The sequence below is a fragment of the Carassius carassius genome, chromosome 18 (assembly GCF_963082965.1).
Source record: "Carassius carassius chromosome 18, fCarCar2.1, whole genome shotgun sequence".
NCBI lineage: Eukaryota > Metazoa > Chordata > Actinopteri > Cypriniformes > Cyprinidae > Carassius > Carassius carassius.
The window spans coordinates 16,441,273-16,467,165 of record NC_081772.1 but is presented as its reverse complement, the minus strand read 5'-3'; the positions used below and the strand labels follow the sequence as shown (position 1 = coordinate 16,467,165).

Sequence of the window (25,893 nt, the reverse complement as noted above, 5' to 3'; positions counted from 1 at the left end):
AATGTAGTGTGTGCATTTATCTTTATTGAGACTCTTTCGGCTCCATAGGAATACACTACAAGACTTTTAAAATCTAAAAAGATCATACTCTTTCCAACTTTAAAAATAGTTACAAAGGAAAAACTGGCCATCATACGCTAAACAACTGAGGATCACTGGAGGACTGACTGGATGGATTTATAGTGTGAAGCTAAAAAAAATGCAAGGGCCTGTTTACCCCTGGTCACTTCATGAGTCTTCTCTGATCAGTTTGCCATCCGATCATGGAAAGAGTGTGAATGCCCTCCGAAACGCTTTTGGAGACAGATTTAAATTTGATCGCTTAGACCACATCAGGAGGTAGTCTGGGACGCATTCCAGATGAAACTGGAAGTCTAAATGCATCTGGTTGTTGAAATCACATATGTACATTTTAGTCCTCCTAAAATACTAAAATAATAAATGTGCGAGAGCTTGTTATAGACTATATGACATGTCATAACCAGATATGATGGTGCTAATGTAACACGCATCGCCGCGGATGAGTAGCTGATTATCTCTTCAGCAAGCCGACACACAAACTGCCACAGATGAAACGGCAAGTAAGTCGCAGGCGTCATCATGCATTATCTTCATTAAAAGTAGTAAGACTAACTCCAGTGCTGATGCCGCACTTTGTCTGCTGTTGTGGTCTTTAATGTTGAAACTAGCTGATGATGAATAAAATGCAGTGCACATCTGTTGCTTTCATTGATGTGAACCCCGTTAAATTTGCATGTAGCGTGGGAACTGAAGATTGGATTTATATAATTATATTTTGTGGACACACATTTATATGGTCAGGTATACATGGAACCATTTCAACAAATCAGACCGATAACTGATTAGAGTGAACAGGCCCTGAGGGTCTGTTACCATCATACCCTACAGGATTTTCTATGTAATCCGACAACTCAGATCTGCAGATTGGCTGTGATTTTCAGTAACTAGCATCAACTTGTCCAGACCGTAAATCAGAGCAAAAATCTGGGTGTGTAGTGTATTACCATCTTTATTTGTACAGCACTTTACTCACACATCGGTTGTTTCAGTTTTGCTTTACATGAATTAGTTTTGCTGTTTATAATAAAAATTGTTTACAATGACTATGGCACTATAATTTGTTTGTTTTATACTTATTTTTAAGATTAAAGAGTAAGAACATAATAAAATATTATTATAAGAAAAAAGAAATAAAGAAAAAAAACAAAGCAACTGACTGATTATGTCAATAATGGTCATGTGAATGCAAGCAAGAAAGAAGTACCTTTTGTGCACGTTTGGCCTCAGAAAAATTAGGACTCGTTTGCTTCAGCAGGGCCTGCACACAATTCAAGCCAACGGTCACCTCTGTAATCAGCTCACCCATTTTACAGAGAGGACCACTTCTCTCCATGACCATGCCCAACTGAAAAAAATAATAATTTAAATCAACACAACACCAAAATACTGAAACTGCAGGTGGCATTTTAAATATATATTTTTAAAAAGATTAGCAAACAAATGTCGTTGTTTTTTTCACATGTTCAAGGTATCGCTTTATTTTATTTTGTTTTTTGCTTTTTTTTAATAATTACTTTGTCCTTAGCCTCCTGCATGGAGATGTCAAGCTCATTCTGTAAGATTTGAATCTCTGAGGGTACACAGCTCCATTTCGTCTGCACTCTGTCCATGACATCCTGCAGTCGAGCCTTTTGTGAAACCAATTCCATTTTAACTTCCTACAGTGCAATAAAACACAATGAATACAACATCAACACAAAGGACTGCGGAAACAGACACCTTGAATGTCAAACACAGACACCAACCTGTAAGTGTTGAGCAGCTGACTCTGACTGTAAAACCACCAAAAGAGAGAGAACATTCTGCTGAATGGCACTCAACTCCTCCTGCACACGACCCAACTCCTGGATCTCAAAAAGCACCTCCCGACGGATGTTATTGCTCTGATCTCTGAGGCTACACATGAAAAAGAAGCTTTATAAATAGTATATCTTAACATATATGCGTTCATGTGTCTGTGTGTATATAAGTCATACCTTCTGCAGTGACCCTGTAAAGACTGCAAGTCCTGGCAGATTTGAGGGCACACTTTCAGCTGCTGCAAATTTGAGACCCCAAGCAATCGTGCCACATGGTGTTGTAGAGATGCCAAAGTGTGATGCTCCTGCTCAATTCCATCTTGAAGGCGCTCAGTGAGGCTCAGAACAACCTGAAGATCCACCAGGGATCCCGCCACCATAGAGGAGTCTGGAACATCCTTCTGCAGTCTGTCAAGACCTTCCTTTGATTTATTCAGCTGCACAGCAGACCCAAACATGAATAGAAATTGGTTAACAAACAGCTCACTTCATTAATCATTTTATAAGGAAATTACATTTTTAACAAGCAGAAAAAGAAATGAATAAAATAAAAATATTAAATAAAATAAATGTTTACATACACGTATCACAAAGTCTCTCCACTCTGCTTCTTTATTAGTCGTGCTGGCTTTGAGTGATTCTACTCTCCACTGCAGCACTGCCCAAGACCTCCAGAGCTGTCCCAGCATCAGATCCACAGGCGCTTTGCAGCGTAGACCGGGACAACTTTCCCTCAATTCCTCAAGCCTTTTAGCAACATTCTTTAGCTCTGTCTGGAGCAACTGCAGATGAAGATTTTTAATGCACACAGATCTAGCATACTTGCAGTGTTACGAGACAAGTAGCAGCACAGGGAACCAAGAAAGACTTATTTTCAGGAGTCAAAAGGGAAGCAAGTTTTCACTGGTTCCCCAAATCATTTTAGAGGGATAGTTCACTCAAATATTTACATTTTTTTATCTGCTTACTCCCAGGGCATCCAAGATGTACGTGACTTTGTTTCTTCAGCAGAACACAAACTGAGATTTTTAATTCAAACTGTTGCAATCTATCATCCTTATAATGTAAGTGGATCAGAATTTATGCCTGAAGCATCATTTTCTTCTTGCTTTATGGCAGATCACAGACTAATAAGTGCATTACCGCCACCTATCTGTCAAATGGACAACTCACACTATCTATAATCTCAATTAGGAGTGTCAATTATCCATTTGAGAGATAGGTGGTGGTGGTGGTGCACTTACAAGTCTGTGATCTGCTGTAAAGCAAGAAGATGATGATGATGCGTCAGGCGCCTGCTGTTGAGAAGAAAGCGCTCAAGACAGACAGTGAGATGAAAATCTGAGGTAAAAAACCACACAAATACTGTTTAGTTTCTTGCACAGACCAATGGTTTTGTGTCTTTACACATCAGTGTATTGTCACGAGCCACAGGGTTTAATTTGGTTTTGTTTGTGTATTTTTTTGGACTCCCAAAGCTGTGATTCCCATCCACTTAGATTATAAGACTGAAAGACTGCAACGGTTTAAGTACAAAATCTTTCTTTGTGTTCTATTGAAGAAACAAAGTCCCTTACATCTTGGATGCCCTGGGAGTAAGCAGATAAACATCAAAATTTCCTTTTTTGATGAACTGTCCCTTTAAGAACTCCATAGACATTATTGCAATGAATTTAAACCAATCAAAACATGCATGATAAAAAAAATGGAATTAAGTGACTGTGTATGGTATATAATGAACACAAACCTTTACTTTCAGCTGTTGATCTTGGCAGGCTTCGGAATCAGCCGGTTTTTGCCTTAAGCAATGACTAGAGATTCGAGAATCAACATTTTTGAGAAGTTGGCTCATTTCTTCATGGTGACTCATGTGAACAATTTGGTCTTTCATGTACCTAAATTGGAGCAGAAAGATTAAACCTTTAAAGGCAGCTAAATAAAACTGCCTCTAGTACATTTTATTTAACCAAATAGATGTATTCCAACCAGACTAATTGTTTGGCCTTGTTTTATGAGGAAAATGTTTTCAAGTACTCTACCGTAAGTGGTACCATTTAAAGAGTTTTCTGAGAAAATGCTTGATTATTTGTAGAAACATATTCCCCAAATAATCCAAAAATGTAAAGTCCCCACTATTTACAATTACAAAATCATCTTCCAATTTGATATGAAAATGTCAACTACCATCGGAGGGAACTGTGAAAGCAACAATTATATGTGAAAGCAAATATTATAAACAAGCATGCACCTTTTAGGAAATATAAAATTAAAGGCCGTGATAATCCGTGGTTTTCAGAGAAATTGTTTGATTTAATTCATGACCGTGATCTTGCTTGGTCAATGGCAAAGAAATCCAAAAATAGTTCAGACTGGCAAAATTTTAGGCACCTGAGAAACAAATGTGTCTCTCAAATACATAAAGCAAAATCAGATTTTTATGTAAATGAATTATGTGATAGCTCAGCTAATCCCTCAAAATTTTGGAAAGTTATAAAATCACTGTCTTCTGACGCTAGGGATACTGTTATGCCAAATATATTGAAGTTAAACGATAAAATTATTACAGACAAGAAAAGTATGTTAGATTCCCTGAATCAGCACTTTATATCTTCTGGGTTGTTGTTTGACCATTCAACAAAACATCAGAGACAAGAGGATGACTCTTTGACTAGGGAAAATGTACCTAATGATTTTGATCTTGTTTGTATTGGAACAAAGGAGGTGTATGATGCTCTAATAGGGTTAAATACTAAGAAATCTGCTGGTCCAGATGGGATGGATCCATACTTTTTAAATATTGCTGCTGAACATATTGCAGAACCTTTGACACACATTTTCAACTTGACCATTGAAACTGGATTAATACCAAGTGTTTTGAAGTCAGCATATGTCACTCCTTTATTAAAGGGTGGTGACCGATCAAACCCAAATAATTATAGGCCTATATCTAAGCTATCTGCTTTAGCCAAGGTTTTAGAAGGTCTTATAAGTGACCAGTTAAAAGACTACTTATTAACAAAAAATATTTTACATGATTCGCAATCAGGTTTTCGTAAAAATCATAGCACTGTCACTGCCACTATGAAAGTGTTAAATGATTTTATAAGTGCTATTGATTCTAAAGATTATTGTGCTGCACTGTTTTTAGATCTTTCAAAAGCATTTGACACAGTTGACCACTATGTTCTGTCTCAGAGATTGGTGGATATTGGAATGTCTCCAAAAGCTGTCAAATGGTTTGGCAACTATTTGAGTGGCAGAACACAAAGTGTTCATGTTGATGGTGTGTCCTCAAACTCATTATTTATACAAAATGGTGTTCCCCAGGGGTCCATTTTGGGTCCCATTTTATTTACTATTTATATAAATGACTTGTGTAAAAATTTAACAAATGCTAAATGTCATTTTTATGCGGATGATACTGTTTTGTATTGTTCTGCTCCAGCATTGACAAGTGCTATAGAGGATCTGCAATCTGCCTTTATAATTATTCAGAAGAATCTTCAGAAATTGAGACTTGTACTAAACTCTGATAAAACTAAAATGATGTGCTTTTCTAAATCAAGGAAAACAGAAGATGCTAGTCAAATTGCTGCACTAGACGAGAAAGTAATTGAACGAGTATCAGTCTATAAATATCTTGGTTTCCTTTTAGAAGAAAATTTGTCTTTCAAACAGCATATAGAGGGTCTAACAAAAAAACTAAGAGTAAAGTTAGGTTTCTATTATAGAAACAAAGGATGTTTCTCTTTTAGTACAAGAAAAACACTTATACAAACAACATTTATGTCAATGCTGGATTATGGTGATATTTTATATATGCATGCAAACAAAGCTTCTTTGAAAATGCTGGATTCCGTATATCATGCAGCACTAAGATTTGTGACTAATTCCAATTTTCGTACTCATCATTGCAACTTGTATGAGAGTGTTGGTTGGCCATCTCTGCACAATCGCTGGCTGGAACACTGGTATATTTTTCTTTTTAAGGCCATACTTGGTAAATTGCCTCCTTACTTATGTTCTCTTCTGACTCCAAAAGACACTACCAGGACGTGTAATCTTAGATCATATGGCCAAATCATGTATGATATTCCACGAACGCGAACTGTCTTAGGTGAAAGTGCTTTTAAAGTTTTTGCACCTTTTTCCTGGTATAAATTGCAGAATAAGCTAAAATTTGACTATTTACCGACAATGACACAATTTAAAATGAGGATAAAGAACTATTTGAGTACTAAATGCACATGTGCTGTTACTGAGTGCTGCTGGTGAATATGTTGAGATGATGTTTAAATTGCCAAAATGTCTTTTTCTGTTAAATGTTTGTATATGTATTTTTAAAATGGAACTATTATTCTGCCGTCTTGGCCAGGATTCCCTTGAAAAAGAGATTCTGAATCTCAATGGGATTATTTCCTGGTAAAATAAAGGTAAATAAACAATCTGAATCATAAGTCAAGGTAATTAAGTTTTTATAGAAAAACAACCCATAGCATGCTTTATAGAGTATGACCAACCTCTGTAAAACCTCAAGTCTGAGCTGAGCCTGAGCTTCAAATTTGGCTTCTTGTACTAGAAGGTGACTCAAAACCTCGATATGAAGCTGCTCAGTTAGAGGGATGGAGAGGCATGTCTGCTGGGGAACAGAAGCACCAACTTCAGACAAGCGGGCCTGGAAACCCTCAACCAGAGTGCTAAAAATCCGATCAATATAGCGATGCTCCTCTTTGTAGCCTTTGAAACCATCAGAGGGGATCATGAGATTGGATCTAATCTGCTGAAAGAAGCTCTCTGCACCCTGAACAGCCCAGTGGTAATGCTTCAGTGCCTCCCAAGCTTGGAGCAGCTTGTCCTGGACAGCGAAACACAAACTATTTAGAAATTGGAAAAAACAAAACACATAGCTCTCTAAAAACTAGAGATGGGTAAACATTCCGTTTTTCCGAATGATCGTGATTTTCATTTCAACTCCAAGATATTGCTTTTTGTATAGCAGTTTCCCTGCTGCAGATATCACAGTCTGTATTACAACAAATATATATATATATATATATATATATAAGAAAAAATCTGTGGACCATGAATTGAATGGCAATAAATGTCTTTCTATTAAATGGTTGGTAGTGGCTGCATGTAAAGCAAACAAAACATCACCAGTGTAATCCAATAAAATAAAAAATAAAAACTGATATTGTTGTTGTTTTTTTTTTTTTTTTGTTAAAAACATACTATGTGACCAATGTTGCCCATATGCGAAATTATTGACTTTTAAAACTTTGAGACTTTTAAAAGATGAGTTACTGGTTTGAATCAGTATAATATAATAGACGACAGAGAGAAAATTTATATATAAGTAAAATATAACCAAATGAATCAGAATCAAAATCAAAACCAAAACAAATCAAATCAACAGCTTGTGAATTCAAACAAACTAATTTGGGAAATCTACAGTCGTGGCCAAAAGTTTTGAGAATTAAATAAATATTGGAAATTGGAAAAGTTGCTGCTTAAGTTTCTATAATAGCAATTTGCATATACTGTACTCCAGAATATTATGAAGAGTGATCAGATGAATTGCATAGTCCTTCTTTGCCATGAAAATTATCTTAATCCCAAAAAACCTTTCCACTGCATTTCATTGCGGTCATTAAAGGACCTACTGAGATCATTTCAGTAATCGTCTTGTTAACTCAGGTGAGAATGTTGACGAGCACAAGGCTGGAGATCATTATGTCAGGCTGATTGGGTAAGAATGGCAGACTTGACATGTTAAAAGGAGGGTGATGCTTGAAATCATTGTTCTTCCATTGTTAACCATGGTGACCTGCAAAAAAAACGAGTGCAGCCATCATTGCGTTGCATAAAAATGGCTTCACAGGCCAGGATATTGTGGCTACTAAGATTGCACCTAAATCAACAATTTATAGGATCATCAAGAACTTCAAGGAAAGAGGTTCAATTCTTGTAAAGAAGGCTTCAGGGCGTCCAAGAAAGTCCAGCAAGCGCCAGGATCGTCTCCTAAAGAGGATTCAGCTGCGGGATCGGAGTGCCACCAGTGCAGAGCTTGCTCAGGAATGGCAGCAGGCAGGTGTGAGCGCATCTGCACGCAGAGTGAGTCGAAGACTTTTGGAAGATGGCCTGGTGTCAAGAAGGGCAGCAAAGAAGCCACATCTCTCCAAAAAAAACATCAGGGACAGATTGATCTTCTGCAGAAAGTATAGTGAATGGACTGCTGAGGACTGGGGCAAAGTCATATTCTCCGATGAAGCCCTTTTTCGTTTGTTTGGAGCATCTGGAAAAAGGCTTGTCCGGAGAAGAAAAGGTGGGTGCTACCATCAGTCCTGTGTCATGCCAACAGTAAAGCATCCTGACACCATTCATGTGTGGGGTTGCTTCTCATCCAAGGGAGTGGGCTCACTCACAATTCTGCCCAAAAACACAGCCATGAATAAAAAAATGGTACCAAAACACCCTCCAACAGGAACTTCTTCCAACAATCTAACAACAGTTTGGTGAAGAACAATGCATTTTCCAGCACGATGGAGCACCGTGCCATAAGGCAAAAGTGATAACTAAGTGGCTCTGGGACCAGAATGTTGAAATTTTGGGTCCATGGCCTGGAAACTCACCAGATCTTAATCCCATTGAGAACTTCAATCCTCAAGAGGCGGGTGGACAAACAAAAACCCACTAATTCTGACAAACTCCAAGAAGTGATTCTGAAAGAATGGGTTGCTATCAGTCAGGATTTGGCCCAGAAGTTGATTGAGAGCATGCCCAGTCGAATTGCAGAGGTCCTGAAAAAGAAGGGCCAACACTGCAAATACTGACTCTTTGGATAAATGTCATGTAATTGTCGATAAAAGCCTTTGAAACGTATGAAGTGCTTGTAATTATATTTCAGTACATCACAGAAACAACTGAAACGAAGATCTTAAAGCAGTTTAGCAGCAAACTTTTTGAAAACTAATATTTATGTAATTCTCAAAACTTTTGGCCACGACTGTATACACAGTCCAACTAAAAATCCTTAAAAAATACCAAAGTTGTCATACTTTTAGAAAACTACAATGGTTACAAAAGTAGCATTCCAGTGGTATTAGTGATTTAAAAATGCGTGGACGCATAGATCTTACCATACGCATACTGCAATCATTAAGAGTTTTCTGGCCAATACCAATGGTCATCTGGTAGCTTTCAGCATCTACTGCTTTCCTGCAGTGCTCCAGCATTCGTAGTACAGACTCAACGGTCTGGATTCGCATCCAGTGCTTTCGTAGCTCTGCATCAATGATCTCAAAATCTGGCTCCAAGCTGATGCACTCATTCAGCTGCTGCCTGACACTGTTGAAGAGCTCAGTGAATGGACTGAGTTCTGTAGGACTCCTGAGTCTCTCCCCTAGAGAGCACTCAAGGGTTTTAGCCTCATTTTTTACTGTGAGCTCCCAAGAGGTGAGCTGCTCAATGACCAAACAGATTTTTTGCCTTTCTGCTGTCAGCTGGGATGGATAGAGATCTTTCGAAATGGCCTCAAGGTGGTCAGTGGCCCCTTGACATGTCATTCTCACCAGAGCTAGCTCCACCAGAACAGCCTGACAAAAACCAAGCCTTATGTCAGCTCCTACACTCGAGTCTACAATTTGCGACAAGCTCTTCTTCACCACCTCTCTGGAGTTCTCCATGCACTGCCTTAAAATGACATACTCCTCATGCTCTTTCGCTTGTAACTCCAGCAGATGCATTCTCCTCTGTAGGTCTAGTACAGCATTGAGCATCTCTTTCCTCCGAGAATCTGGGCAGTATGGAATTTCTGGCACCTTGCACAGAAGCTCCATCAGGATGTGCTGAACAGGTTCAAGAGCCAAGAGTGAGTCCCTTGTTATGGGATACTTCTGCCTCATGACATCAGCACTTGTCTGTCTCAAATTCTTCAGGATGATGTTCTGCTCCTCAACAGAAGATTCCTGAGCATGAAGGAGTTCTTCAAGCACCCAGTGCAAGGCCTGCTTACGGTTCACAACCCTAGAGACATCTTCTTGTAACGCTGTTAGCCTATTGATAAGCTGAAAGTTTTCGGGTACACTCAGACCGTGATTCACATTTTTTATTTCATCTAACAGAGTATCCAAGTTATTTGCTTGTCTCTCGCCTTCCTTCAAAGCCTCTGTGCATACTTGAAGCTGAACCCTCAATTCTGGGATAGTAGTTTTAGGTTCAGAAGCCACTGTTTTACCAGACTCTTTTTCTAATACTGAGGTTAACCAAGAGCTGCTGTCAGTGATCTGTTTCCACAGTCTCTCTCTTATATGAAACATTCTGTTCATTTCTGCAACAGCACATTTGGTCTTCTCTGTAATCTTAACATACAAATCCTCTAGGGAAGCAATGGTGGGAGACATGGAATCCTCCTTGTCAAGTCCTGTAACTTCCTCTCTTAGCTCTTTCAATACAGTGGCCAACTGAAACTTCTTAAGAGATGTTTCAGACTGCAGTTTCTTCATGTGATTGACCTGGTGACTTGCCTCTTCAGGAAACAGAGCCAACCTCCTTCTCCTGCTGACTTTGCTTTCCGTTTGTTTAGCCCATGTAACATATTCCCTGATAATCCTTGTGATCGGTGAACAGCCATTGCCATTCGAAGTCTGAGAGCTGAGCTTCTCCTGAATTAGTGTAAGCTGAGAATTCAGGCCCTGCATTGCATCCTCCACATCTCTGAGCTCTTTTTTTCCCAGGGGACTTGAGGAAAGAGCCTGAGAGACCTCAAGAAGGTACAAGTAGTGCTCAGTTAACGATGCAAAGTCTGCAGTTCTGACAGTTTCTTGTAGCTCACTTCGGCAGTCCATCTGTCCTTGAGAGGGATGCGGAAGAGAAACTGACTTCTCCAGAAGCTCCAGTTCATGGTGCAGATCTCTGGCTTTTTGCAGGATTGCAGATGCTTCTGCTGTGCAGACGTTAGCACACCACAGACTGCTGGAGGCAACCTGCTCTATAGTTTGCCATCTCTCCTGTAAAGTCCTAAAAGGTTCAATGCAGACCACAGGTCCCTCTGCCTCACCCAGATGGGCTGAAATCTGAGAGCATGTCTGTAGGAGCTCCTCTAGTGTGCATTTCTTCTTCTGCATGTTCTTCAGGAATGCATTTAGCTTCTCCACTTGCAAGGTGCTGCTGTCAATGCAATCCCTTCAAAAATGTGAAAATAATATGGTTTCTCATCAATGTTGTCACACCCCCTCATTTTTATTATGACTATTTCCATTAGTTTACTATAAACACACACACACAGATACATAATCAGATGAGTTTCATAATCAGATTACTTTTTTCAAGTTAACTGGTAAAGTAATGCATTACTTTTTAGTTTACAAGAAAATAACATTTTCAAAAAAGTAATGCCAGTTATTTTTTTTCCCATTTATTGACTGACAAGTCTCCTGTCCCCATATTGGGAGAAATCGGAAGTACAAAGGCATTCATTGTTTGTGCTGTGTGAACATGATGTAGTTCTAGACTAAATGTGAATGTGCATTAATTCATCCACTTGCAAAAAAAAAATGATTAGTATTCATCAAAATGAATTAAAACAGTGAAATGCAAACTCAGAATATGACGCAAACCTGCAATAATTAAATAGGTTTAACACAAATGTATCTAATCCTATTTTATTAACTAATGTCTTTGCTGCTGACCTTCCATGATCCAGTTTAACCATACTAATAAGAAAAAATGCCTTTTGATAAACTAACAATTGTGCTTCATTGTTTTTTTGTTATAGTGTTGAACCTTCTTCTCCTGTGTTCTATTGTACAGACATGAATTTACTTATCTTTCAGCCTGAGGTTTATTCATTACACTTTTTTGTGTGAAAGGGTTTTTATCTGCTATAGAACTTCTTATATTAAAAACAATCAAGCCCTGCTCTTATTTAAAAAGTAACGCATTACTTTCCATTAAAAGTAACTAAGTAACGTAATTAGTTACAGTTACTTTTTTAGGGAGTAACGCAAAATTGTAATGTATTACTTGTAAAAGTTTCCCAAACACATTTTTTTTTGTTGCATTTTTTATAATTAAAAAAAACATCATTCTGTATGATTGATATGCTGTTTTCCAAAAATGTGGGGACCACAATAAAATTTGGATATTGTCCTCTCTAAACACACACACACACAGAAAATGTCAAGGATGCTCACTGTGTCAATGTGTTGAGCTCAGCCTCCAGATTGTGTAGAGTATCCGTGAGAACCCGCTTTTGCTGGTGGTACTGTGTGACCTGCTGGAGCTGTACTTTTTTGAACTCCACCATGGTTGAGGTATCCAGCAGAACTCTGTTCCATCTCCCCTCTATGCTCAGCTCAAGCTCTGTAGTGTATCCTGCATTAGATTCACGTCGAGGCAGTCTAGACACCTGCTCCAAGACATGCTGCTGGCAGATCTATGACACACAGATATCATGTCATAACACTGTCATTTTAAATGGTTATAATTCAAGAGTTTCACTTGCGAGCCAGATTTAAACTATTTTTAAATGTGCCACACTGAGCTGGCATTTTTGTCAAGGAAAACTGCTTTTTGAATACGCTCTCCAAAAGTGGATATAATGTGATAACACCGTTTTCGCGTTGTAGCATGGACTGTGAAAACGATAATGCATGTTTAGTCATGTGACACACATTGTACCAATAGATATCCGTTCATAGCAGTATTGTGCCTGTTATGTGCTTTTTACACTGTTGCTAAATATATTTTACTCCGTACACTCTTTATATTACAGTGCTGACAGAAAATTTGCTCACAATTGCGGTCCTGCAACAAAACAGAAAATAGAGCAGTTGGTTTTAGATCAAAATAGGAGTGAGTAATTGTGACTTTGACGCCAGTGAATGGTGGGATATTTTCATAAATAAAATAACAGTGCCAGAAAAACTGCATGAAAACGTATGTCTGTTCCATTGGTATCATCTCAATGAGCTTTATTTGAGGTTTTACACATGCTCAGAAAGGCAAATTTAATGTTTTCCGATGTTTCAGTGTGGGTGAGAAACTTTTGGAAAACACTTGAAAACACTAGTGTGGATGGAAAACGTTTTGAAATGAAAATTTTTCAAATGTATCTGGTTTCATAGCCTGTATATCCATGACTAGAACTGACAATTTCTACAGTCAACAACTGTTTGAGTTTTTGGAGAAACCAGTGCAATGAAGTAATGTCCTGTACCTCAACTTCTTCCAGCTGATGAGCCATATGTACAATGTTAAGTTGGGCCGGTCTGTACCGACATCTGAAAACCCACAGGACAGTCCATACCAGACAGCTGTCAGACTCTAAGAGTGATGTGTTCCTAAGCCAGAAATCTTTCCTTGGTCTAGATTCCTGCAAAAAAGAAAAGTAAAAATTTAAACTAAAATGATTTTTTTTTAAAAACACAGACAGAAATAAAATTCTTAAGTTAAAAGCAGAAAATAGTACAGGAAATTTCTCATTCCTGTGCAATTTCATCCCAGAAGGAATACTGTATATGGTCTTCAAGTCAAATACAGATTAAAATGAGTTGATTAACAGATAACAGTCAGTTATATTTGACAGCACAAGTAAATGTTGGTTTTAATTTATAACAGATACAGAAATACAAATTACAGTTTTTTTCTGAAGCCATTTTTGTCTCAAAAGTGTAAATGTTTAATTTACCAAAATATTTTTCTAGCTGTTGTTCTTCTAGTTTTTCCCAGAACAATTCAGAACAAAATCATAAAGTGTTCACATTACGTACCTCAGTACCGTGACTGGTGATCAGAAGAGGCTGAGCGTTAGTGATGGTGTTCAGTAAAGTGGCCCACGCACGTGTCCCGGTATGCTGCTCCGCATGCCTCGTTTGATCCTCACTGTCTGCTCCTGATCCTCTGTTTTTGAACATTTTGCTCCCGGCAGATGAATCTGAATTGGCTCCATGCATTTTTTCATACTACAATAAAGCAAGTGTCAGTTGATATTTCAGTGAAAGGTTTCACCACAAAATAGCTTGCACCTGTTTGCCCATTTAAAAGGGAAACAGCACTGGTTTTGACTCGTTAAGTCACGGAGTCAGAAGAACAAGGAATGCTGCCAAGTTGGAAATGGAGTCTTCCCTCTAAAGGCGTGGTGTGCATTCAAGCTTAAAACAACCTCAGGAGGCGGTACTGCAGGAAGTAACACTAACAGAATGTAATTTGTATAATGAAGCCTAATGAAGTTATTGCTTACAGAAACAATACTGCATAACATGATATCAAAGCAAATTGATTAGTGCTACAACATACATGCTAAGTCTAGAGGGTTAAATCTATTAGAATGCCAACGCATGGAACGATACAGCAATGATGCCTATGGGGAATAGAATAAAATAGAATAGAATAGAATACTGTACATCAACTACAAATGGAGAAAATCTATGTAATTGTCTGAGTGCAAATTTTAGAGCTTTTAAACTCATTTCAATGATTTTCATTCACTGATATTCTTTAACCATTGGCTTCTTTGAAGGACTACTGTGAACGTTGTAAAACATGAAAAGAAATAATGTACTGCTTGTAGCAAAAGCACTGCAAGTTCACTATCCATGTGACATATTATAAATGTTGTCCTTCTGAATCGTTAAATAAGTTTCAAAAGGTTTTGAATAAGAAAAAGGCACATTAAAAACATTTCATTCAGGTACTAAACATGACCACCAAGGTTTTTGTAAATGATGCCACATGAGATGTGCAATAGATTGGCCTATATTTTTTAAGCATTTAACTATGTGAATCCTACCTGCAAAGGGAAAGTGCCATCTGAATACTCTGTCCTCTGAGCTTCAGCATGGCTGAGTTGTAACTCTGATGGGACTGTGGTAGAAAATTGTGTTATACAGTCAGCTGTCACAACAGATGAAGAATCTTCTGGCATTAGTTCGGATTCCTTCGTATGTGTTGACTGTACGGCCTCCACTGCTGCTAAAACCATATCTGTGGTATTAATATTGGAGCCTCCGGCAAGTGAGATGCTAATGTTTTCAAAATTTCCATCCTCCGTTTCAGTTTGAGTCAAGGTCTCTTTCTGCACAGTGTCCACTGTTCGTTTGTTTTCTGTACTCAATGGCTTTGCAGTGTCTGGTTGACTGAAGTCTGAAGGCACAGTCATTGTACTGACACAGGCCATATCTATGGCATCCGATGGCCTGACCTCAGAAGTCTGAAGGCTTTCTGAGTGAGTTGTGTTCTTTTCTTCAGATTTACATGTGCTCAGCTTATTATTACTGATATTGTTTGCTTTTTCTACACCAACTGGTTTTCTGTTCTTCTTCCTACCTTTAACACCTTTTGGAGGTTTTTGAAGTGCATTTGCTTCATTTGAAGGCTCTTCAAAGGTGTTGTTGTCATCCTCATTATAACTCTCCAAAATTGGGACATCCTGCTGGTGAACTACAGACCCTGACTCACTGACTCCTCCACTGAGGACATACATTTGGCTTGATGCTTCTGCATCAGTGACTTCATGTTGCTTCTCTTTTTCATCTTTTTGAACATCAGCCTCTATGATCTCAGGCGTTTGGGGCTGGATAAGCAGAGCCTCTTTCTGTCCTGGCTGCATTTCAGAGCTACTTGATTTCACATCAGACTTTTCTGAAAGACCTAGTCCAGCCGTTCTGCCTTCATGTTTCTCAGTACCATAGGCATTCTTCTGTTGATTTTTTACATCTGAATGGGAGAACTCATCTGTGGTTGAGTCATCAGGACCTGTACATTGTGTTTCTTGCAGTGATTGATACCTGTCTGGTGATAATGTAGGAGTTTCAACATCTGGGATGATGGTAAATACTCTGTTAGCAGTTCCAGAGCTTGCTTGATGCTTCTCTGGGTATAAAAGCATTGGGTCAAATGCTTGAGTAGATGAGTCCTTCTCTGGTTTATGCATGAAATCAAGGTCTAGAGCAGAATGAGTGGGTTCAATATTGTCAGTGTGGCTGTTTTCTTTAAACTGCACTTCTGATGCTGAAAGATCAGCACATAAATGTTCAGGTTCATCAGAAGAGCTTATGACAGTATGTTCTTCATCTACAGCTACATCAACATTTGGTCTGACTTCCAAGAGTTTCAATCCATCCTTTGATGTCTCTGCAGTCCCATCATGAACAACTGAAACCGTATCCCATTTAGTTGAAGAAGCTGGGACAGGTTGTGTCAGTGGGATCTGGTTGGGTTTGGTAAGATCAGAGTCCAGCACTATGGTAAAGACAGGCTTTAGTGATTCACAGGATGAGCCATCTGTGAATTTGCAGTCATCTTCTCTTAATACAGATCCAGTTTCATCCCTCTCTTTAGATCGAGACATGAACTGCTGCTTATTGGAGTCGTGGCCTGATGGAAGGTTCTCAACATCTTTGGTTGCTTGTTCTTCTGAACAAGGTGATATATGTTCGGTTTTACTTACTTCCTTTGAGGGCAAGAATTTTATATCCATACGTTCTATATCATCCGACCATTCACTGTCAGTGGCAACCTGCAAAATAAAACATAACTACTATGACCCAACAACATTAATAAACTTAATTCAGCAATATATGTGTTTTTATTCAACCCCTGGTCATTTGTTATATGATTTTTTTTTTTTTATATAAAACTGTAATACATACTTTTTGTCCAATACAATTGTCATTGTTTTAAAAAGTCTACATCAATCAGCTTTTATTTGTTGGTATGTCAATGGCTTTGCATAAATGTAATTGTTCCAATCTTGGTGTTAATTTTGATCTGCAATTGATGTTTGATGCCCATAATAAAACGGTCTCGAGAGCGGCATTTTTCCACCAATGAAATAGCCAGACGTCGATCTTCTCTATCATTGCCTGATGCAGAAAAGCTTATCACTGCCTTTGTTATGTCGATGCTTGATTATTTCATTGCTCTTTATTTTGGTATACAAGACATTTCAAATATTTTTTGAATTCGGCTGTGCGGGTACTGACTTACACAACTGCTCGTCAGCAAATTTCCCCGATACTTTAACATGCATTGGCTTCCATTACATATACGTACTAAATAAAAAATGTTTTTTCTAACGTTTAAAACTATTCATGGGACAGCACCTGTAACTTATCTTCTAACTTAGTTGCATCTTATACTCCAAAATCCTTATACTCACTCACTCCAACAAAACTTATTTTTAAAGCTTAATCAAATTTCTAAATATTACTGTTTTTACTTTATGGCATCAGCATGCGCACTACCCATTGTGACACATTTTCAGTTCTCCATGTAAACTGTTTCCTGAGATACCATCAGCCAGAGCAGAAAAATGCTGATAATGTAGTCTAAAGATAAACCAGGTGCATTTCTGATGCCATAACTCAAGTATTGTGCCACAAAGCAAAACAAGGAACATCCAGTAATTTTCTCAGAAAGCAGGTAAAAACAAGCACTTAAAAGCAATGAGGTGCCAAACTACAATAATGGCCCTAGACGCAGAGCAGAGTGGGTACTCCATTTAGAAGGTTTTAGCTAGGATAGAGTGATTCTGTGCCCACGCCACAGTGGTACACTCAATGACATTTCTCCAGCTGCCCAAAAACCAGACCCAGAAAGAAAAAGCAAGTACGCTTCTGTCAAAGAATAACTGCAGACAAGAGATTTCTGTTAATTTTACAAATTCTATCATTGTTTACTCACCCTCAACTCATTCTGAACCGATTTGATTTACGTTCTACTGCAGAAAACAAGATGTTTTATATTTAATTAGTTAATATTTTTTCTAAATATTAGAGCAGCTTCCGTCTTTGCTAGCATTCGGACGTTCTAGCTTAATGCTCTGCGCTTTGCTTTTTATTTCTGTACTTTTCTCAGATTTTTTACTTCAGCAGATCAGCACAGTGCTCAAACAATAGATTTTTGGCACAAACGCTAAAACTAAAAACTCTTTGGGACTGGAATAATACTGCAAAAAGAAAACTTTGCCTCCCACTGCCAGCAGCTTACATTCCGTAGACGGGATAACAACTACCTACATTCAAACAGAAGAGAGAGAAAATGCCTCCTGTTGGATCTACTTGTTGCATGAACTGCTGCAAACTTCTACAAAGGAATGTGATTCTTGAAACAAAGTTACTTGCTGGACTTCCAAAACAGACGGAACACTTAGCAGATCGTCGTCATGGACCTTCTCAGCATACAGCCGGTGAGTCACATGAATCTTATGGATCTCAACAGTTATACCAAGTGTAGAGGAACAAGCCGAAACTGATCGCCACACTAATCGATGGCACAAACAGGGAGCGAGACCCAAAGAAACACGAGACATCAGATTGTCAAGAGTTTCTCGTATTGCTGCTGTAGCTTCCTCTACCCCAGATACGACTATGACAAGGCTAGTAAATACTGGTATTCTACCACCCCCATATATCTTGAGAACAGATTTGAAGCATTAATGAATGTGGGTGAGGAATCCCCAAATGTGATTAAACATGGATCGGATCAGCCAGCAGCTAACACCACTACTAGCAGGCTCTCAAGGTCGAGCAGACAGTGGCATTCAGCTCAGAGCGCAGCCGAGCCAAGGACTCTGATAGTGGGTGACTCTATTATCAGAAACATCAGTAGCAGGACTACAACAACATGGTGCCATCCTCAAGCAATGGCCTCTGATGTGAACAAGGAACTTCAGAATATTCTGATGAAGCACAAGACTGCAAATTGAATAATCATCCATGTGGGGGGAAATGATATTCGGAAAGAGCAGTCAGAACTCCTTAAGAAGGACTTCAGTGAACTCTTTGAAATACTTCGAAGACTCAAAGTTCAGTCGTTCATCAGTGGACCACTCCCAGCAAGGGGAACAAATATGTTTTCACGGTTGCTTGGGCTGAACACATGAGTACAAAGATCTCGTAATATAAATGGAGTGAATTTCATCGACAACTTCAATCTTTTCTGGGTCCATAGACAATTGTTTAAACCGGATGGCCTCCACCCAAACAAACTTGGTGCTAGAGTGTTTAAGGACAATATCTACTTTTCCCTCCGTAATCCTTCAGCAGAGTGCATCAATCCATTCATCACACACACACCGGGTCCGAGTCATCATGTGGTTGACATATCCCACAAGGACACTGACAACTCCATGCAGCCAAAACAAGCACTTCTGATAGACACTATCCCGGCTGAGCCCTGCCCACAGAGCTCCTCACAGACAGACTGTGATGTATCAAAACAGCTACAAGATTCAGCACCCAAGGACGACTTTCTGGAAAACAGCAAGGGAAGCCAGGACAACATATCACAGCCACCGGAAACACCAGAGACACAGCCCATCTCACCAGACACATTATCCCTCTCACATTATTGACTTATGCTCCCACTAAGTCAAATAACGAGAAAGAACCAAATTGCCTATCACAGCTATGCTGATGATACCCAGATTTACCTAAGCACCTAAACAAAGATGAAGTTTTCAAGGTAAATGCATACCTTGACTCTAGGGGTTAAACAACTAAAAATCAAGTCAGGAATCTTGGTGTGATTCTGGAGACAGACCTTAGTTTCAGTAGTCATGTCAAAGCATTAACTAAATCAGCATACTATCATTTAAAAAACATTGCAAGAATTAGATGTTTTGTTTCCAGCCAAGACTTGGAGAAACTTTTTCATGTCTTTATCACCAGCAGGGTGGACTATTGTAATGGGCTCCTCACCGGCCTTCCCAAAAAGACAATTAGACAGCTGCTGCTCATCCAGAATGCTGCAGAACGCCAGGATTCTGACTAGAACCAGAAAATCGGAGCATATCACTTCAGTCCTCAGGTCCTTACACTGGCTTCCAGTTACATTTAGGATTGATTTTATAGTACCTTTACTCGTATATAAGTCAATAAAAGACCTAGGACCAAAATATATTGCAGATATGCTCACTGAATATAAACCTAACAGAGCACTCAGATCACTAGGATCAAGCCAGTTAGAAATACCAAGGGTTCACACAAAACAAGGGGAGTCCGCCTTTAGTTAATATGCCGCCCGCAGTTGGAATCAGCTTCCAGAAGAGATCAGATGTGCTAAAACACTAGTCACATTTAAATCTAGACTCAAAACCCATCTGTGCATTTATTGAATGAGCACTGTGCAATGTGCGAACTGATTGCACTATATTTTCACTGTTTTTTTTGTTCATGTAAAATCATTTCGAACCTTTTTGAATTCATTTTAAATTAGTAATTTTTTTTTATGATTTTAAAAGTTTTAAAATTGCTTGTTTTATTCTTGTTATTATTTTTCTTCATTATTATTTTAATTTCTTTTATGTAAAGCACTTTGAATTACCATTGTGTACGCAGTGTTGGGAAGGTTACTTTGGAAATGTAATAGGTTACAGATTACAAGTTACCCTGTTTAAAATGTAATAGTAGTGTCATTTTTTTAATTACTTTATTAAAGTAATGTAACTAATAACTTTTGAGTACTTTTTGATTACTTTTCTAAATTTGTGAAAATTAAAGAATAATAAATAAAAGCATATACATCAACTTAAATACAGTTATCTAATAAGCATGTGACGTATTCTGTGTAATAAACTCCTGAAACATTGGTGTTTTTTTGAAACTGCTGTCTCTGTATATGATGATAGTTTTCTCAAAATAAGTCAAATGCACATGAAGTGACACAGAGCAGTTCTAGAAATTATGTTTATGTGCTTGTGTACTCCTATATTGAGGGGGCAGAGGTTCAGTAGGCCTATGTGTAGTAAATGAAACCATGTCTTTGCCATTAATTTACAGGAGGGGCGGACTGGGAAAAAAATTCAGACTGGAAAATTCAAACTCATACAAACAAATTCATGGACAAAACTATTTTTTGTATGGACCTGACATAAAAAAGGTTTAAATCTTTAATTTGGGGACATGCAAAATAATTAAAAGTTCTCTCCTGAACTGCACCTTCACTTCCATTTTTCTCTTCAGTCTCTTTATTTTGCCCTGTTATCCATCTCTCTCATGACTTTAATACTCAAGATTGAACAAAACTATACTTTACAATACAATACTCTACAATATCTTTATAGAAAAATCCTAATACACGAGTCATGTTTTCCCCTACAAAAAATAACCATGCTTTTATTAGCCTATATAAAAGTAAAATAACCTTGTTTTTTGTTGTTGTTTTTTTTGCAAATGGATTTGTATTTATTTTTTAAATAAATACATTTGTAAAATAATTTAACATTTTTGGTTATCACAGTTAAACAATAGTAACCATTTTCTCTGGATTTATAGTTAAATATTAAAATGTTAATTTTCGTCAGGGTTGTGTTGTTGTCTGTCGTAGCTCCCCCTAAACCTATATATAAAAAAAAAAAAAAAAACGGAATTTTTTTTTCAGCTAAATTACTACTGTAACATTACAACAGATAATAATGATGTCCTTTATATAGTATTTTGAGTGATGACTGATGAGCAACGTCCTGCTGCTTGATTAAATAAATAAAAAAACAAAGACAAAAAAGCATCTTTACAGATGAAACTGACCTAAAACCCTGAACAGGAGTTCTGCTTCTCTGCTCCAGCAGTCTACACACTCACACTCTCACACACACTCTCTCTCTCACTCTCTCTCTCACACTCTCACACACACTCTCTCTCTCACACTCTCACACACACTCTCTCTCTCTCTCTCTCTCTCACACACACTCTCTCTCTCTCTCTCTCTCTCTCTCTCACACACACTCTCTCTCTCTCTCTCTCACACACACTCTCACACACTCTCACACACACTCTCTCTCACACACTCTCACACACACTCTCTCTCTCACACTCTCACACACACTCTCTCTCTCACACTCTCACACACACTCTCTCTCTCACACTCTCACACACACTCTCTCTCTCACACTCTCACACACACTCTCTCTCTCACACTCTCACACACACTCTCTCTCTCACACTCTCACACACACTCTCTCTCTCTCACACACACTCTCACACTCTCTCTCTCACACACACTCTCACACTCTCTCTCTCACACTCTCACACACTCTCTCACACACTCTCTCACACACTCTCTCACACACTCTCTCACACACTCTCTCACACACTCTCTCTCTCTCACTCTCTCTCTCACACTCTCTCTCACTCTCTCTCACTCTCTCTCACTCTCTCTCACTCTGATTACTCTGATTACTCTGATTACTCTGAGTCTGATCCAAACCGTTTGGCGGAGGCGCGGAGAACGCGCGAGTCATGACTAACACTTCATGACTTATTAGAGATTTAATTATCAAATGGCGGATTCGCAAATGATCGCTTTAGTACATTCGGCAGGCAATTATACAATAATGATATTAAATAGTGGGACAAAATCAACTGCCAGGCCACCGGGAATTGTCCCGGTTCTCCCGGTGTCCAGTCCGCGCCTGATTTCCACAGACACGCAGAATGTGCAAGTCATATTTTGCATTTTTGGGGCTTTATATTCACAGACACTAGTCGATGTCATGTTTTGATTCAAGTGTACTGACCTACTCTTGATTTAGTCATCCAAAATGTGGCATATTCCGTCCGCGTTAGGCATTTCGTTTTTATGACTGGATTCTACGAACCAGACTGTATTTCCGCATCCCGGAAATTATTAGGGCGGTATGTCTCAGAATAGTCAGTGCAATTTGGGAAAGAAATCAGTTAAATCTGTATGTGGATGTGTGTAAATATTCAAATGTAATCCCCTTTGTAATCGTAAAAAATTTCATAAGTAACTGTAATTTAATTACTCATTTTTTCTTAGTAACTGTAACTAATTACAGTTACAATAATTTTGTAATTAAATTACGTAACGCCGTTACATGTAACTAGTTACTCCCCAACACTGTACGAAATGTGCTATATAAATAAACTTGTTTTGCCTAAATATCCTCTTTTTTTTGTTTTACAGAAGAAAGCAAGTCATACAGGTTTGGAACAATAAAAAGCAACTGATATTGCTTAATTGTACTTTATAAGGCCCCAATCAGATAGAAAACACAAGTTTGAAAATACAAGATGCGTTTTTTTGGGGACCGACTTTTTTGTCATTTAGAAAAGAGCAGCAGTTATTTTTTTTAATGTTCCCAGGCAACCACTGAATCAGCTGTCCTGTCAGTCTAAACAAGGATTATAGCGAGAGCACTCTGAAATTTTTTGTTTGTGGTCAAGGAAACTGTCATATTAGCAGAAACAAAAACAAAAAGCCTCTCACTGCCAAAAAAATGTGTTGTGTGTGTGAGATCAGGCCCTAAATGTACCAAAACCTTTTTCTCCCTAAACACTTCCAGTGCAAAAGAGACACCACAACTACCTGAACTGACTGTAGCTCCTCTGTAAATACTCCATGCGGCTGAGGTTTGATGCACTGAATGGAACACTGATCTGGATCAGAGTTCCATTCCGGAGTCCTCTCATCTTCCAAGATCTTCCTCAGGGCTGTTGTCTTTCCAAACAGCGTCTGAACATCTTGGGAGAGAGCAGTCTGTCCCTCTTCATAGCAGCTTGCCTGCAGGACCTCAGACAGTTTCTCAACCTCTAATAGGTTTCCTTTCACTTGTTCTGGAGCCTACCGAGAATCCACCAAGGCAGTTAGTCTCATTACATTAAGCGACTGGAGAAGGCTAATATTCAATACTTTGAAAACTACTAATTTGAAAAGGATGAAACTATATAACCCTGTTAGTAATAAATACATTTCTAAAACAAACCAAAAGTGTAAGTGTAGTAGTACAGTATTTTACATACAAGTATGTATGATTGTGGGTGAATGCTTTTTGTCTGCGTCTTTTACCTTTAAAGCATTTGAGTCATGAATACTCTCCTCTGTCCGGCCCTGTAGATAGTCCAGACTCTTGTGGCTCTGTTGTTTTAACATCGCACACCTCAGCTCCTCATTCATACTCTCACCAAAACCAACACACACATCCTGAACAAAAACATTAACACAATTACATGTAAACAGGACTGTGCAGCAGATAAAGATGTCTGAGAACCTTCTATGGCGTTACATTACAGTTACAAACTGTTCAACTATTACTGCAAATTAAACACCTAATATATTATTGTCAGTAATATAACAACATACAAACCAGATTCCCAAAAAGTTGGGACACTGTACAAATTGTGAGGAAAAAAAGGAATGGAATAATTTACAAATCTTATATTTTATTCACAATAGAATATAGATAACATATCAAATGTTAAAAGTGAGACATTTTGAAATGTCATGCCAAATATTGTCTCATTTTGGATTTCACGAGAGCTACACATTCCAAAAAAGTTGGGACAGGTAGCAGTAAGAGGCTGGAAAAGTTGAATGTACATAAGGAACAGCTGGAGGACCAATTTGCAACTTATTAGGTCAACTGGAAACATGATTGGGTATAAAAAGAGCCTCTCAGAGTGGCAGTGTCTCTCAGAAGTCAAGATGGGATCACCAATTCCCCCAATGCTGTGGCAAAAAATAGTGGAGCAATATCAGAAAGGAGTTTCTCAGAGAAAAATTGCAAAGAGTTTGAAGTTATCATCATCTACAGTGCATAATCTCATCCAAAGATTCAGAGAATCTGGAACAATCTCTGTTCGTAAGGGAAAACCATACTGGATGCCTGTGATCTTCGGGCCCTTAGACAGCACTGCATCACATACAGTAATGCTACTGTAATGGAATTCACAACATGATCTCAGAATACTTCCAGAAAACATTGTCTGTGAACACATTCCACCATGCCATTTGCAGTTGCCATATCTAAACATGATCCAGAAGCGCAGGCGTTTTCTCTGGGCCAAGGCTCATTTAAAATGGACTGTGGCAAAGTGGGAAACTGTTCTGTGGTCAGACGAATCAAAATTGAAAGTTCTTTTTGGAATAACTGGGAAGCCATGTCATCCGGACTAAAGACGACAAGGACAACCCAAGTTGTTATCAGCACTTAGTCCAGAATCCTGCATCTCTGATGGTGTGGGGTTGCATGAGTGCATGTGAAGAGGGGATGCCACACAGTGGTAAACATGGCCATGTCCCAACTTTTTTGATATGTGTTGATGCCATGAAATTTAAAATCAACTTGTTTTCCCTTAAAATGATAAATTTTCTCAGTTTAAACATTTGATATGTCATCTAATTTGTATTCTGAATAAAAAATTTACATTTGAAACTTCCACATTATTGCATTCTGTTTTTATCCACAATTTGTGCAGTGTCCCAACTTTTTTGGAATTGGGTTTGTAGTATAATATAATATAACGTATGTTGTGTTCATAATGTTCATATTTCAGTTCAGGCCACTTTAAAAACACACACTCCCTTTGAGAACAAACATACCCTTGACAATAAAACTACCTGCACTGCTGTGCTGTCATCTTCTTCAAGTGTGATCTGTCTGTTTTCATCTTCAGAAACCTGAAAATCGCCCTTCAGATGCACTTCACTGGACCAGCTGCAGGCCTGCTCTTTGAATTCTTTCAACTCAAGAAGAGGGTCTTGTGTCTGGCCTCTGTGTGACTGATCCTCTGTTTTACCATTAGACTCACACTGTAACTCAGGTGCAGTAACTTCGTTTTTCTGCGGCTTGATGTGCTTGGGATTTTCAGGTCTGTTGGGGTTCATCGCTTGCTCTCTCTTCTGTATGACCAGCTCTCTAGCCGTGCAAATGCTTTCTTGAAGTTGAGCTCCATCTTCAGCCAGCACCTGCAGGTTTTCTAGACCTGCAATGCTGGCCAGAAGATTTATCTGCTGCAGTAATGCATCGGCCTGCTCTGCCTCTGCTAGCAGATCCTCCGATAAGCCCTGTCAGTAAAAATGGTAGGATTAGCTCATAAAAAAAACTTTTTTGGCTGAACTGATTGAGGGTTTAAATGAACTGAAATTCAAGTACAGTATGTGACAGAGCCACTGAGCAAATGAGCCAAGACCAAAATGGGCCAAAACTGAACTTCACTGAACAGCTGCATTACATTTGACTGTGTTCACAGCTTAGTCTTAAAGCATAAAC

At 38.6% G+C, this 25,893-nt stretch overlaps 1 protein-coding gene across 1 annotated transcript in view; it reads right to left on the bottom strand.

Moving 5' to 3' along the window:
* Window positions 1–25,893, bottom strand: part of LOC132091724 (nesprin-2-like) — a 91,039-nt gene that overhangs the window by 38,608 nt on the left and 26,538 nt on the right. Inside the window, exons 36-49 of the mRNA XM_059497850.1 lie at window positions 25,242–25,688; window positions 23,211–23,465; window positions 14,671–16,398; window positions 13,652–13,843; window positions 13,099–13,254; window positions 12,074–12,315; window positions 9,020–11,063; window positions 6,401–6,735; window positions 3,628–3,775; window positions 2,462–2,662; window positions 2,058–2,317; window positions 1,827–1,977; window positions 1,596–1,739; window positions 1,286–1,426 (exon numbers count right to left, since the gene is read on the bottom strand). Coding sequence (XP_059353833.1) covers window positions 1,286–1,426; window positions 1,596–1,739; window positions 1,827–1,977; window positions 2,058–2,317; window positions 2,462–2,662; window positions 3,628–3,775; window positions 6,401–6,735; window positions 9,020–11,063; window positions 12,074–12,315; window positions 13,099–13,254; window positions 13,652–13,843; window positions 14,671–16,398; window positions 23,211–23,465; window positions 25,242–25,688 — 6,444 coding nt within the window. The remainder of the gene's footprint in view (window positions 1–1,285; window positions 1,427–1,595; window positions 1,740–1,826; window positions 1,978–2,057; window positions 2,318–2,461; window positions 2,663–3,627; window positions 3,776–6,400; window positions 6,736–9,019; window positions 11,064–12,073; window positions 12,316–13,098; window positions 13,255–13,651; window positions 13,844–14,670; window positions 16,399–23,210; window positions 23,466–25,241; window positions 25,689–25,893) is intronic.